The 14634-nt window shown below is 41.3% G+C and overlaps 2 protein-coding genes across 3 annotated transcripts; both read right to left on the bottom strand.

Moving 5' to 3' along the window:
* Positions 1-3252: 3252 nt before the first annotated feature.
* LOC311261844 (uncharacterized protein) lies at positions 3253-4584 on the bottom strand. Its single transcript, XM_084360854.1, has 5 exons — positions 4447-4584; positions 4311-4363; positions 3618-4185; positions 3451-3533; positions 3253-3325 (listed from the first exon to the last, which is right to left on the bottom strand). Exons 1-4 carry the CDS (start codon positions 4461-4463, stop codon positions 3473-3475), a joined length of 699 nt encoding a protein of 232 aa, XP_084216980.1. The 5' UTR covers positions 4464-4584; the 3' UTR covers positions 3253-3325; positions 3451-3472.
* Positions 4585-7780: 3196 nt separating this feature from the next.
* Positions 7781-9395, bottom strand: LOC311260964 (uncharacterized protein). 2 transcript variants are annotated; one of them, XM_084359300.1, is made up of 6 exons: positions 9260-9395; positions 9116-9168; positions 8880-8965; positions 8167-8816; positions 8000-8082; positions 7781-7873 (listed from the first exon to the last, which is right to left on the bottom strand). In XM_084359300.1, the coding sequence occupies exons 1-5, from the start codon at positions 9274-9276 to the stop codon at positions 8022-8024; spliced, it is 867 nt and encodes a 288-aa protein (XP_084215426.1). In that variant the 5' UTR covers positions 9277-9395; the 3' UTR covers positions 7781-7873; positions 8000-8021. The 2 variants fall into 2 exon arrangements, with proteins under 2 accessions (XP_084215426.1, XP_084215425.1); XM_084359299.1 differs by having other exon boundaries at positions 8167-8965.
* Between the last annotated feature and the right edge of the window lie 5239 nt (positions 9396-14634).

Genomic DNA, 14634 nt, shown 5'->3' on the forward strand with positions numbered 1-14634 from the left:
TTCTTCTTATAAAAGATGCGTGTTCATGCGTGTTGCTTGTTGAAGCTTTTTATTTTAAGGGGCACTATGTAGTCTTGAAGAAGAAATTCTAACTCAGAATTGTAATATTTACAATATTAATTGGGTAACAAAGGTAATAATACAAACTGAGAAATATTTTTTTCTTTATATATTTGTTTTGTTTATTTATGCATAAAACAAATAATCTTTCTCTTCTGATTAGAATTTCTGCTCCAAAACTACATAGTGCACCTTTGATAGGAGCTAAAGTGTAAATCACAAAACGATTACTGAACAAAGAAACTGCAAAGAAATACAGCTGTGTTCAAGGAGGAAACATACAATAACTATATCAACATGCATAACAAATTATAATTATGAAGACATTTAAATCAGAAGAGAAAGATCTTCATTGACTGTTTTATTTTTTTTATGCCTAGTCAAACTAAATGAATTAACTCTCCTCGTTTTCATGACTAAATAAACTGAATAAACAAACTGACTTTAAAGAACAACACAATTTCATACTGTTTTACTTTGTTTATATGTGGCGGACCCTGCCACCTTTCTAGCTTCAAACAGTGTTCTGGACCTTATTCTCCTCTGAGAAGAGCTTGTTTAATCAGTTATGGAAAAATTTAATATTTCCCAGTTTGTATTATTACCTCATTAATATTGTAAATATTCAAATGTCTTGTCCTAAACTACACAGTGCCCCTTTAAGTGTTCAAGCCTAACTTTTCTGAAACTCTGTGAAACGAAATTTCCAAGAACTAAACAATAACATATATTTAACTATTAAAGGTCCAATGACAGTCTGATGTAAAGAAATGCATTGTAGTGTCATGGCTGTCAACAACACTCACACATGGTCAAGGTGCTTCTGTCCAGTTATAACTGTGATCACTGTCTCAACTCATGCACATGCTCGTCACAATCCCGATACAGTTTAAGAAGGTACTGTTTGGTCTGGTTTGCCAAACAGTAACTTGTTATAATATAGATTCACGTGGAGTTTAAATCAAAACCTCATAAGTTTGTTTATCTTATGCGTCTTCAAATATTACCTCACCAACTGTTAGGCCTATTTATAACTAATATTCCCCCTGTAGATTTAGGTCAGATCTTTACGTTCATTACATTTTGGGATTTTTGCACTAATATCCCCACAGGATATCACGGTTTTACTATGATAGGCTGTACACACACACACACACACACACACACAAATAGAAAGTGTTGCAAATAGTTTTACATTGTGTTATGTTATTTCTTAAAGGACAACCTGCAGCTACGAAGTGAGACCTTACCTCTGACACACAGCAGGGACATCGCAGCGGGGTTGTGTGCAACAGTTCCTCCAGAGCCGATGAGCCTTCAGTGAGTTTGCAGCCCAGTTGCCTGTTGCACAGCAGACATGTAGACTGCTCCTAGATGTCGCCTACGTCCCGCTTCATCACACCGTGTCATTAAAAAAATGTACAGATGTGAGCCAGGTGGATAGTCCTGAGGGTTTAAGGGATGACTGCCACCGGCAGAGACTGACTAACTACCGGCTGAAATCCGGTAAAGCGGGGCGGCTCTTATGCTGCATTCAAGGTCTGCAGTGAAGGTAGGAATTAGGAAAACTCCGCACAAGCGCACAAACGTGCATAGTCTGGTATATATCACGTTATGTTCATTCAACTCCAGCAAGAACAGTGATTTACAATCAAAAGAAAAAATGTTGCACAAGAGGTGCCGAAAAGTAGTAGGGATAAGACATATCTTATTTTACATTCCCCTAACTCAATACATAAATAATAAACATACACGGTCTGTCGATTACAGTTACTCAGCAACTTATAGGCTATTTACACGGGAGGAAAAAAAGTCTCAGGAACTTCATAAAGTTATCTCAAATGAATGTTTTAAAACCGTATAATCTTGTATTTACTTTCAACGGTGTACCCAAGTTCATTCGATGTCACGGTGGGTCCACAATTCCAAAATAGGGAATCTGAAGTTCAGTCATTTAATTGAGAGTTTAATCCAGCAACGATGCAGTATTAATACTGTAGGGTATTATGGGTTTCAATAGTGGCCTACAATAGACACTATCAAAAACTGATTTTTGTACATCTGTGGCCAAATGTTAAACAAACTAATGTTCAAATTTCATCTCGTTACAATGCAACATTCTGCTGGGAAACCCTGGGTCCTGGCATTCATGTGGATGCCACTTGACGTGAATCAACACTGTCACAGACCAAGTACACCCCCTGATGGCTAAAATTACTCAGGAATGGCCCGAGGAAGGTAACAAAGAGCTCAAGGTGTTGACCTGGCCTCCAAATTACCAAGCTCCCAATTCAAAGGATCTGCCACCAATTCCCTGGTGCCAGATACCACAGGATGACCAGAGAGGTTGTGTGTCCATGCCTTGATGATTTAGAACAGTGATTCACGATTGGGCCACCATGAATCGGACGTGTTCAGGGAAGTCTCACAAATGCAATCAGATTGGTATCTGGGAGTTTGGAGGCCAGGTCAACCACCCTGAGGTCTTTATCACGTTCCTCTGGTCATTCCTGACTAGTTTTTCCCCAGTGTGGCAGGGAGCATTATCCTACTTGGGGAACCACTGGTGCCATGAGAAAGTGGTCTGCAATGGTGTTAGGGTGGATGGTGCAAGTAGCATCCACATGAATGCCAGTATCAAGTGTTTCTCCCAGGAACATTTGATTGCAACAGGAAGATCAATGTTATTCACTTCACCTGTATACAGGCTCCATGTTAAGATTTTTGAATGTTCAACGGGCCATTTGTATGTCAACATATATGGAAAGCCCAGTTTAGGATTGATAGTTAAGGCGGCACTGGACATCGAGCTGATTAGGCTGATGTTTCAGTGTTACAAATGCATTGTGTGTGCACATGCATCATTGAGTTCTGATGAGCCGAGTGCTTTCCATCCTTGTAAAAATCATTTAGACAAGAGAACCTGCATTGTTTACAGGCTAGCAGTCCTCAGTCACGCAGCTAGCATTGCCGTAATTAGAACACCTGTTGATCAGGTAAGTAGAGTGAAACCATTGACTAAACTGTCAGTCAGATTTGTATCCATGCATGAACAAAACAGCTCCATAGAAGTGACAGGTTACTTTCAAGCTCTTGATAGTTTGAAGGCCAAAAAGCAAAAGGACCTTCATGGATATGATGCAAAGTCCCATTAAAGATTTTGCAAATAAAAAGTAGATTTCCACACCAATATAGTACAAAATGCATTTTATTCCTTTTAAGGTTGTCCTTGTACAAGTCAGTTGAAACACTTCTGAGAAGTAATCTGAAATGAGAAACAAGTCAATGGTCATTATTGGGTTTCACCTCAATAGGCAGCATGAAGAGCAAAAAGACAGAAAATTAAGGCCTTATCCCTTACATAAGCAGAAAGTAACTTAACACACTTACCCTTCAATCTGTGCCTTAGGCTCTAGTTGCGGTTGTAGGCAAATCCTCCTTTGCTTCCGTAGTTTAGACGGGTCCCGCTCACTCTACAAGTCAAAATCATAATGCCATGAGAACGAAGCATCAACTTAGAAATGGATGGCAAAGAAATGGCAATTATGCAAACCCACCGTGCAGCTTCATTCTGGGCTGCAACACCCGTAGCAAAATTGTTGCCAAGCTGAGGCTTGGGCTGGTAGCCAGTCTGGGTCTGGGGCATGGGCTGAGGCTGGGGCATGGGCTGGTAGACGGTCTGGGGCTGAGGCTGGTAGACGGTCTGGGGCTGAGGCTGGTAGACGGTCTGGGGCTGAGGCTGGTAGACGGTCTGGGGCTGAGGCTGAGGCCGGGGCATGGGGCGGAAGCTGGGCACGGGCTTGGGGCGAAAGCCGGGCTGAGGCTGAGGCATGGGCACAGGCTTGGGCTGGTAGTAAGGTGCATTGGACCTTGGATGAAAGTAATTCATTTGAGGCTGGTAGCGGGGAACCTGGGGCTGGTAGTGGGGAACCTGGGGCTGGTAGCGGGGAACCTGGGGCTGGTAGCGGGGAACCTGGGGCTGGTAGCGGGAAACCTGCGGCTGAGGCTTGGGCCGGTAGCGGGAAACCTGCGGCTGAGGCTTGGGCTGGTAGCGGGAAACCTGCGGCTGAGGCTTGGGCTGGTGGCCCTTGTCCCAATTGTCAGATCCATATCCATGATTGTAAGCTGTTGATAGTTGTATAGATTGTACCCACATTACAAATCCAGAGATCAAATTTTTTGCAACCACAAGGCTAATGATAGACAAAATGAGCAGCAAAAGAACTTTGAATTGTAACCCATCATCTTACATTTAATGCTCGCCTGAAGCTCTCCAATGAGCAGCAGCCATAACAGCACCACACTGAAAAAGAAGGTAATGCAACAATTTCAGTCATTTTAAGTGTAAATGTAAAATTAAGCACAAAAGGAACATTTAAAAGTTACCGTAGACAAAGTCCCATGGCTTCAGCCAGAAATAAGATCAAATGCAATCTGAAATGCCTCTATCTGACTTGCGCTGACCCAGCACAACCAAAAATCTGTCTTCCTTCCACAGTGATGCAGTGGTTGGAAACCTGCAGTGCAATTATTTTAAATTGTGATGACAGCCAATCACAGCCTTCTCTTCCAAAACAGTTGATTGGAAACAGGTGAAAGTGACTGGACAGGGTTCATTGTGATACACAGGTGTTCAAAAAATCTTTCATTTTAATTAGTCTCAGTTGCTCTTCAGTGTTCAGCCCCCTCCAACACACGATGGAACTATCTGATATCATGAAAATATGTTGTCTGTGTTTGACAACAGATTGAGACTCTCTTCATAAAATTAAATGAAGTGGTATAATTGTATTCATTGTACATAAAATTAAAACCAACCAGATCAAAAATGAGACATTTTTCTCTCAGCCAGAAGAAAACATACTGAAGCAAGATCATGTTCATCATTCAAAACTGTCCAAAATAAGATTTATTTCTCCAATTCCACAGTTTGGGGACCTATGGACAACTCCTTTTTGCATCACTGTGGATGTGGCTGGGTCTATCATAAAACACATGCTACAAGTAAATAAAGAAGTATAATTTTAACCACAATGAATATTTACTCACATATCTATTGTTAGTTTCATACAATTAAAACCAACTATAGTTGTTGGATGAAAAACTCATTATGTCTCTTGGTCAAATAATTGAGAAGAATCATATGTGTATCTTTCGGGATTGCAGATAAAAAAAAAATCATGCTGCTTTGCATCGATATATCTAATGTATCACTGCCTTAACTTACTCTTAACTGTTTGCTGCTTGGTGACTGATGTCAGTTGGCTCCCTCCAGTGGCAGAAAAAAAATCTTCCATTGCCTGCAGTGGATGCCTTAACTATATTTAATAATGCAGCTGCTTGTGATGGTGGGACAGAACATTCCCATGAATCTTAACCTGCCCTCAGAAGATTTACTATGATCTTGTTGATCCACTTTGTGCCTCCAATAATCATTAATGAATGATTTTAGATAAATCCTGCATGGGGAGGAAATTACATTTGAATTAAAAAACCGTCTTTGGATATTTTGTAAGAGCATTTCCTCAGCATCAAGAGGAACAGGAAAACTGGGAAACAACAGTTACCATGCTGCAACCAGCGAAAACCATTTATTTTATTTCACACAGATATTCTTTTTTAACAAAAAATTAAACTAGTGTAACACTGGAGATACAGTATTACAAGTGAGTTATTCCACCTTAGGTATTGTTCTCGTAGCAGAGGATTTTTAACTACAGGAGAATCACGCTTTCATTTTTATCCTGCCTTGCTCCATTAATCCGCATATACATATTTTTTTGGTGTGATCGCATGCCAGCTGGTTGAAAAACGTAGATTAAAGTGGAAAGACAGACAAAACAGGCATTAAGTGATTAAAGTTTAGATGTAGACAAATATATACGGGTGTGTTATCACCAAATCAAATGAAGGAACACAAGTGTGCTGAGCTGTACGCCAGAATTGGCAACATCAGATGCACAGACAACATAAAGCTCTCACTAGTGGACAGCGTGTCTTTTTCATATAACCTATTTTTGATGGTTTTAGACACGTTTGATAATGAAGAAATTTGTATTGTATGTCATTTTGTGCGACATCATACTGCTGCCACAGGAGTTCCTCTCAACTTTTACCTGAGCTGACAGCAGGCAGTCATGTCGGGACGCTGAGGAAGAAAACCATATAGACTACACTGTATGTTTATCCTTGAAAACTTCCATATTTACCATATTTATCATACATGAAGCAAAACAGAATGGATCCACAAGCACTTGAAACACCCTGGACCCCCATCCTGTCAAAATAAATGCTGTCGTGTCAGCAGGATACCAATTAATCCAGAATGTTTACTTTACTGTTTTAGAAAATAACTTTAAGGACACCAAATACAATAAACATTTTGACAGAAATATACCTTTGTCCAAAGCACTTCAGAAACATGAAATATATCAAGAAATAATGATAATAATAATAATAATAATAATAAAAATAATAATATTGTTATAATAAATGGGCAATTATCACTGTAAGTAAATACATTTAGGCTTTTTTAAATATCTGAGCCATAGGTGACATCTTCTGACTCTTCCAAGTCCAAAGGTTTTCACTTGGCCCAACAAAGCTACAAAGTCACAAATAGATCTGTTTGAAATGCCTTGACGGTTTAGACCCAAATCTGATCCACGATTGGGCCTCCATGGATCAGACTTGTTGAGGGATGTCTCACAAATGCTCGATTGTATTGGGATCTGGAAGTCTTCTGCCCTCATGGGAGTTGCCATGAGGTCTGCAATGGTGCTAGGGTGGACGGTGCATGTCAAGTAGAATCCACATGAATGCCAGTGCCCAGAGTTTCTCTGGAGGAACATTTGATTGTAATGGGATGATCAATGTTACTCATTTCACCTGTATACAGGCTCCATTTTAAGATTTTATTTTGAATGCCCAACAGGCCATTTGTATGTCAACATAGATGGATTGGAAAGCCCAGTTTAACAGGGTTAGTTAAGGCAGCACTGGACATCAAGCTGATGTCAACCAAATTTAACTTGAGGCAATGATGGTCTTACATGTTGAAATTGGAAAGGGAATCAAGTGTTTCATTGGCAATATGGGCACTTCATCTTTGTCTAAACAGAAATAGGGGCTCTGGATCAGGCTATTAACATCTCATACGTTTCTTTTGCTGTACCGAGTGGAAAGGGGTGTTTCACAAATGCACCAAGGATGGAAGGACGATTAAAGGGTATTGCAAACTGAACCCTGCAAGGTGCAGGTCAGAGTCACATGTCTGCATCAACAACTAATCCAACAATCCCCTCCCCTGTATGGTTCTTTGGAAAAGTTTCAGTGTTCTGAAATGTGTTGTGTATGCATGTATCATTGAGTTCTGATGAGCTGAGTGCCTTCAATCCTTGTGAAACATTTGTAGACATGAGAACCTGCATCGTTTACAGGCTAGCAGTCTTCATTGCCTTCACTGGCAATTGCTGTAATTAGAACACCTGTTGATCAGGTAAGTAGAGTGAAACCATTGGCTGAACTGTCAGTCACATGTGTATGCATGAACAAAACAGCTCCATAGAAGTGACAGGTTACTTTCAAGCTCTTGATAGTTTGAAGGCCAAAAAGCAACAGGACCTTCATGGATATGATGCAATGAAAGTCCCATTAAAGATTTTGCTAATAAAAAAATAAATAAATAAAAAAAAAAAAAAAGTAGATTTCCACACCAATATAGTACAAAATGCACTTTATTCCTCTTAAGGTTGTCCTTGTACAAGCGTTCTTTGATCAAGCCCCATGAGTTCAAACACTGCTGAGAAATAATCTGAAATGAGAAACAAGTCAGTGGTCATTATTGGTTTCACCTTAATAGGCAGCATGAAACGCAATCGCAGAAAATTAAGGTCATTATCTTCTACATAATCAGGAAGTAACTTAACACTACACTTACCCTTCAATCTGTGCCTTAGGCTCTAGTTGCGGTTGTAGGCAAATCCTCCTTTGCTTCCGTAGTTTAGACGGGTCCCACTCACTCTACAAGTGAAAATCATAATGCCATAAGAATGAAGCATCAACTTAGAAATGGATGGCAAAGAGATTACAATTATGCAAACCCACCGTGCAGCTTCATTCTGGGCTGTAACACCCGAAGCAAAATTGTTGCCAAGTTGGGGCATGGGCTGGGGCATGTAGCCGGGCTGGCGCTGGGGCATGGGCTTGTAGCCGGGCTGGCGCTGGGGCTGGGGCATGGGCTTGTAGCCGGGCTGGAGCTGGGGCTGGGGCATGGGCTTGTAGCCGGGCTGGAGCTGGGGCTGGGGCATGGGCTTGGGCATGGGCTTGTAGCCGGGCTGGAGCATGGGCTTGTAGCCGGGCTGGAGCATGGGCTTGTAGCCGGGCTGGAGCTGGGGCTGGGGCATGGGCTTGGGCATGGGCTTGGGCATGGGCTTGTAGCCGGGTTGGAGCTGGGGCTGGGGCATGGGCTTGTAGCCGGGCTGGAGCATGGGCTTGTAGCCGGGCTGGAGCATGGGCTTGTAGCCGGGCTGGAGCATGGGCTTGTAGCCGGGCTGGAGCTGGGGCATGGGCATGGGCTTGTAGCCGGGCTGGAGCTGGGGCTGGGGCATGGGCTTGTAGCCGGGCTGGGAGCCAGGCTGGGGCTGAGGCATGGGCTTGTAGCCGGGCTGGGGCTGGTAGTAAGGTGCATTGGACCTTGGATGAAAGTAATTCATTTGAGGCTGGTAGCGGGGAACCTGGGGCTGATAGCGGGGAACCTGGGGCTGGTAGCGGGGAACCTGGGGCTGGTAGCGGGGAACCTGGGGCTGGTAGCGGGGAACCTGGGGCTGGTAGCGGGGAACCTGGGGCTGAGGTTTGGGCTGGTGGCCCTTGTCCACATTGTCAGACCCATATCCATGATAGTAAGCTGTTGATAAAGTTTAAGATACAAAATGTATACAAACTTGAAAGCCCAGTGTACCAATTCTCATCTCTTTTACTAATACAAAGAGGTTCAAGTTACTTTTAAAGGATTTTGAAACATTGCTTTGAGTGTAATTGTAATCTGTAGTCTTACATTTAATGCTCGCCTGAAGCTCTCCAATGAGCAGCAGCCATAACAGCACCACACTGAAAAAGAAATCCATGCATAAACTACAATTACAATCATTTCAACATTGTAAATGTACAGTCAAGCACAAAAAGGACATTTAAAAGTTACCGTAGACAAAGTCCCATGGCTTCAGCCAGAAATAAGATCAAATGCAATCTGAAATGCCTCTATCTGACTTGAGCTGACCCAGCACAACCAAAGTCTGTCTTCCTTCCACAGTGGTGCAGTGGTTGGAAACCTGCAGTGCAATTATTTTAAATTGTGATGATAGCCAATCACAGCCTTCTCTTCCAAAACGGTTGATTGGAAACAGGTGGAGGTGATTGGATATGGTTCATTGTGACAAACAGGTGTTCAAAAAATCTTTCATTTAAATAGTGTCAGCTACTCTCCATTGTTCAGCCCCCATCAGTGCATCATGGAGCTATCTGATATCAAAATCTGTTGTCTATGCTTTAAAGATCAAAACTTTGTTCAGTTTAGTTTAAAAAATAATGTGATTATTATAGTCATTGTAAATAAAATTAAAACCAACCAGATTTTTAATGAAAAAAAATAGCCATTTCTTGGCCAAATGATAGAGAAATACTGAAAGAAGATCATTAACATTGTCAAAACTGCCCAAAACTAAACTGATTTGGACAAAAATATGGATTCATGAAAGTTAGACAAACTTGACACCAGTTCTCACCAATAACTTTCACTGTGGATGGAATATTGTTTTGCATGAGTTCTTGTTTAATTACCTCCCAAAGCCCTTACACAGTGATCACAGATATTTGGTGTAGTCTTGTTTGCTTCTTGTCATAATGCAGACTAGAGGTCAATAGGAAAACTAATCTTTCTTCTGCTTGCCTGCTTCCCTTATAAATTTAGATATGCATTACTAGTTTTACTAGTTTGCTAGCTTTTTATTTTACTCAGCTCAATATAAGAGTAAATGGAATGACAGTGTTTTTCAACTAACACTAATACATCTTTGAATACTGTTTCATATCAGGTCTCAACACTAACAAAGAATTGCCAGTTAAAGCCACAATAACACAAATGCATTAGTCCATGATCCAGCCTGGATGGATACTGGAGGTTATTCAATGGAAAAGAAAATTTTGATTAAAATACTGTAGGTACCTCTTATAATAAACAAAAAAAGATTGTCTTCTAAAGTAGATTTATTCTACATTAAATTAGCTTTTATTCATCAGTTGAATTCCTGCCTTACTTGGCAGCTTTCCTTTACAAGGTTGTACCCATCAGTTGTACCTGTAATTTGTCACCCAACCCATGAGGAGAACCATGTATATTATCAGGGTATGAAATACTTATTTCTGCCACAGGATGGCACCAATTGACAATGAAAACCAAGGCTGCCTTGCTGGTCACCAGGAACCTTTCCACCAAATAATTGGGCAGTTAGTCATATCATTGTTTACCTGGCACACTTGGGTGGTAGCTTTAAGCATATGTCTGCATATACAACCGATCTCGTGCCTCAAGTATTCATTTCTATTTTAGTCACACTATGAAATTTTCATGATAATCTAAATAAACCAATGCCACTCATTTTTATATCCATTACTGCCTTACAACTGACAAACTTTTGGCTGCTCACCAGCAAGGCAGCCTTGATTTTCATTGTCAATTGGTGCCATCCTGTGGCAAAAAAAGAGTATTTCATACCCTGATAATACACACGCTTCTCCTCACGGGTTGGGTGACAAATTAAAGGTACAACTGATGGATACAACGTTATAGAGGAGTTGAGAAACATGCAAAGCTGCCAAGAATGGCATGATCTTAAACCAGTTGAACACCAACATTATCTGACACCTAATAAGAGGGATTTTTTAGGGATGTATGATGGACCATCCGTCCAGTGCATTTTCACAGACCTGTAGAATTTGTGACATGAGACATGAGACATGCGAAGACATGAAATAGAAATTTATAGTGAGAATGTGAGTTTCAGTTTAGAGTTTTTAAATATGCCCATGCAAGGGGGGGCTCATTTTCTGGTGCATATAAACCCAAATACTGACCTTAAAACAACATAGTCAAATTGATTATTGGCTCTATTCTATCACTTTCCATTGTCTACATCGTTCCACTTGTCCAGTCACTTGTCATTATGCCATAATTCAACTCAAACTAAATCACAGTGGTTTAATGCATTGTAGTGATTGAAAAGGTCTAAACAGTATAAGACTGTGAAAGTAGAGCATGCTTTGTCCACCCAGCCCAGGTGTAAAACATCAAAACCATCTGAAACCTCAGTGCACCATGCTAAAGTGTTAAAGTCTGGATTTTAACCAAACTCTTCACAAGATGAGCCTCACAGTAGTAGATTTCATCCAGTAAATAGTATCAAGCTATTTGACCTCAGAAATTAGTTGGTGACTAATTAGTTAGTGGGCGTTTTTACACTGGACAGCAAGCCGCCAATTTGGCTGTCCTTTTTGCGGCTCGGTCCGCGCATTTAGACAGAGCGTGGTATATTGAGGGTCTGTTTTGGTCCGCCAATATGACACCTCGGAGGGTACACTTTTTGCCGCCTCAGCCTGAAAATCACAGGACTTATCTGTTGTGGGGAAAGAAGTCAGCAGTATGAATTTGAAAGATGTGTGAGCCTCCTTTCATATTGAACAGCGGGGGAGCAGTATCTGACAGCAATACTCCAAGCTGTCAGGATGCGTTCCCCCTGTTGTAAATGGTCAAATTTAATGATATCAGTCTGAAAATCACAGGACTTATCTGTTGTGGGGAACGAAGTCAGCAGTATGAATTTGAAAGATGTGTGAGCCTCCTTTCATATCGAACAGAGGGGGAGCAGTATCTGACAGCAATACTCCAAGCTGTCAGGATGCGTTCCCCCTGTTGTAATTGGTCAAATTTAATGATAAAAGTCTGAAAATCACAGGACTTATCTGTTGTGGGGAAAGAAGTCAGCAGTATGAATTTGAAAGATGTGTGAGCCTCCTTTCTTATGAAAGAGAGTGGGAACAGTATTTGACAGCAATACTCCAAGCTGTCAGGATGCGTTCCCCCTGTTGTAAATGGTCAAATTTAATGACATCAGCCTGAAAATCACAGGACTTATCTGTTGTGGGGAAAGAAGTCAGCAGTATGAATTTGAAAGATGTGTGAGCCTCCTTTCATATTGAACAGCGGGGGAGCAGTATCTGACAGCAATACTCCAAGCTGTCAGGATGCGTTCCCCCTGTTGTAAATGGTCAAATTTAATGACATCAGCCTGAAAATCACAGGACTTATCTGTTGTTTGGAAAGAAGTCAGCAGTATGAATTTGAAAGATGTGTGAGCGTCCTTTCTTATGAAAGAGAGGGGGAACAGTATCTGACAGCAATACTCCAAGCTGTCAGGATGCGTTCCCCCTGTCGTAAATGGTCAAATTTTATGATATCAGCCTGAAAATCACAGGACTTATCTGTTGTGGGGAAAGAAGTCAGCAGTATGAATTTGAAAGATGTGTGAGCCTCCTTTCATATGGAACAGAAGGGGAGCAGTATCTGACAGCAATACTCCAAGCTGTCAGGATGCGTTCCCCCTGTTGTAAATGGTCAAATTTAATGATATCAGCCTGAAAATCACAGGACTTGTCTGTTGTTTGGAAAGAAGTCAGCAGTATGAATTTGAAAGATGTGTGAGCCTCCTTTGATATTGAACAGAGGGGGAACAGTATCTGACAGCAATACTCCAAGCTGTCAGGATGCGTTCCCCCTGTTGTAAATGGTCAAATTTAATGATATCAGCCTGAAAATCACAGGACTTATCTGTTGTTTGGAAAGAAGTCAGCAGTATGAATTTGAAAGATGTGTGAGCCTCCTTTGATATTGAACAGAGGGGGAACAGTATCTGACAGCAATACTCCAAGCTGTCAGGATGCGTTCCCCCTGTTGTAAATGGTCAAATTTAATGATATCAGCCTGAAAATCACAGGACTTATCTGTTGTGGGGAAAGAAGTCAGCAGTATGAATTTGAAAGATGTGTGAGCGTCCTTTCTTATTGAACAGAGGGGGAGCAGTATCTGACAGCAATACTCCAAGCTGTCAGGATGCATTCCCCCTGTTGTAAATGGTCAAATTTAATGATAAAAGTCTGAAAATCACAGGACTTATCTGTTGTGGGGAAAGAAGTCAGCAGTATGAATTTGAAAGATGTGTGAGCCTCCTTTCTTATGAAAGAGAGGGGGAGCAGTATCTGACAGCAATACTCCAAGCTGTCAGGATGCGTTCCCCCTGTTGTACAGTAAATGGTCAAATTTAATGATATCAGTCTGAAAATCACAGGACTTATCTTATGTGGGGAAAGAAGTCAGCAGTATGAATTTGAAAGATGTGTGAGCCTCCTTTCATATTGAACAGAAGGGGAGCAGTATCTGACAGCAATACTCCAAGCTGTCAGGATGCATTCCCCCTGTTGTAAATGGTCAAATTTAATGATAAAAGTCTGAAAATCACAGGACTTATCTGTTGTGGGGAAAGAAGTCAGCAGTATGAATTTGAAAGATGTGTGAGCCTCCTTTCTTATGAAAGAGAGGGGGAGCAGTATCTGACAGCAATACTCCAAGCTGTCAGGATGCGTTCCCCCTGTTGTACAGTAAATGGTCAAATTTAATGATATCAGTCTGAAAATCACAGGACTTATCTTATGTGGGGAAAGAAGTCAGCAGTATGAATTTGAAAGATGTGTGAGCCTCCTTTCATATTGAACAGAAGGGGAGCAGTATCTGACAGCAATACTCCAAGCTGTCAGGATGCGTTCCCCCTGTTGTAAATGGTCAAATTTAATGATATCAGCCTGAAAATCACAGGACTTATCTGTTGTTTGGAAAGAAGTCAGCAGTATGAATTTGAAAGATGTGTGAGACTCCTTTCATATTGAACAGAGGGGGAACAGTATCTGACAGCAATACTCCAAGCTGTCAGGATGCGTTCCCCCTGTTGTAATTGGTCAAATTTAATGATATCAGTCTGAAAATCACAGGACTTATCTGTTGTGGGGAAAGAAGTCAGCAGTATGAATTTGAAAGATGTGTGAGCGTTCTTTCTTGTGGAACAGAGGGGGAGCAGTATCTGACAGTAATACTCCAAGCTGTCAGGATGCGTTCCCCCTGTTGTAAATGGTCAAATTTAATGATATCAGCCTGAAAATCACAGGACTTATCTGTTGTTTGGAAAGAAGTCAGCAGTATGAATTTGAAAGATGTGTGAGCCTCCTTTCATATCGGACAGAGGGGGAGCAGTATCTGACAGCAATACTCCAAGCTGTCAGGATGCATTCCCCCTGTTGTAAATGGTCAAATTTAATGATAAAAGTCTGAAAATCACAGGACTTATCTGTTGTGGGGAAAGAAGTCAGCAGTATGAATTTGAAAGATGTGTGAGCCTCCTTTCATATTGAACAGAGGGGAACAGTATCTGACAGCAATACTCCAAGCTGTCAGGATGCGTTCCCCCTGTTGTA

The sequence above is a fragment of the Pagrus pagrus genome, assembly GCF_965226575.1.
Source record: "Pagrus pagrus genome assembly, chromosome: 8".
Lineage (NCBI taxonomy): Eukaryota > Metazoa > Chordata > Actinopteri > Spariformes > Sparidae > Pagrus > Pagrus pagrus.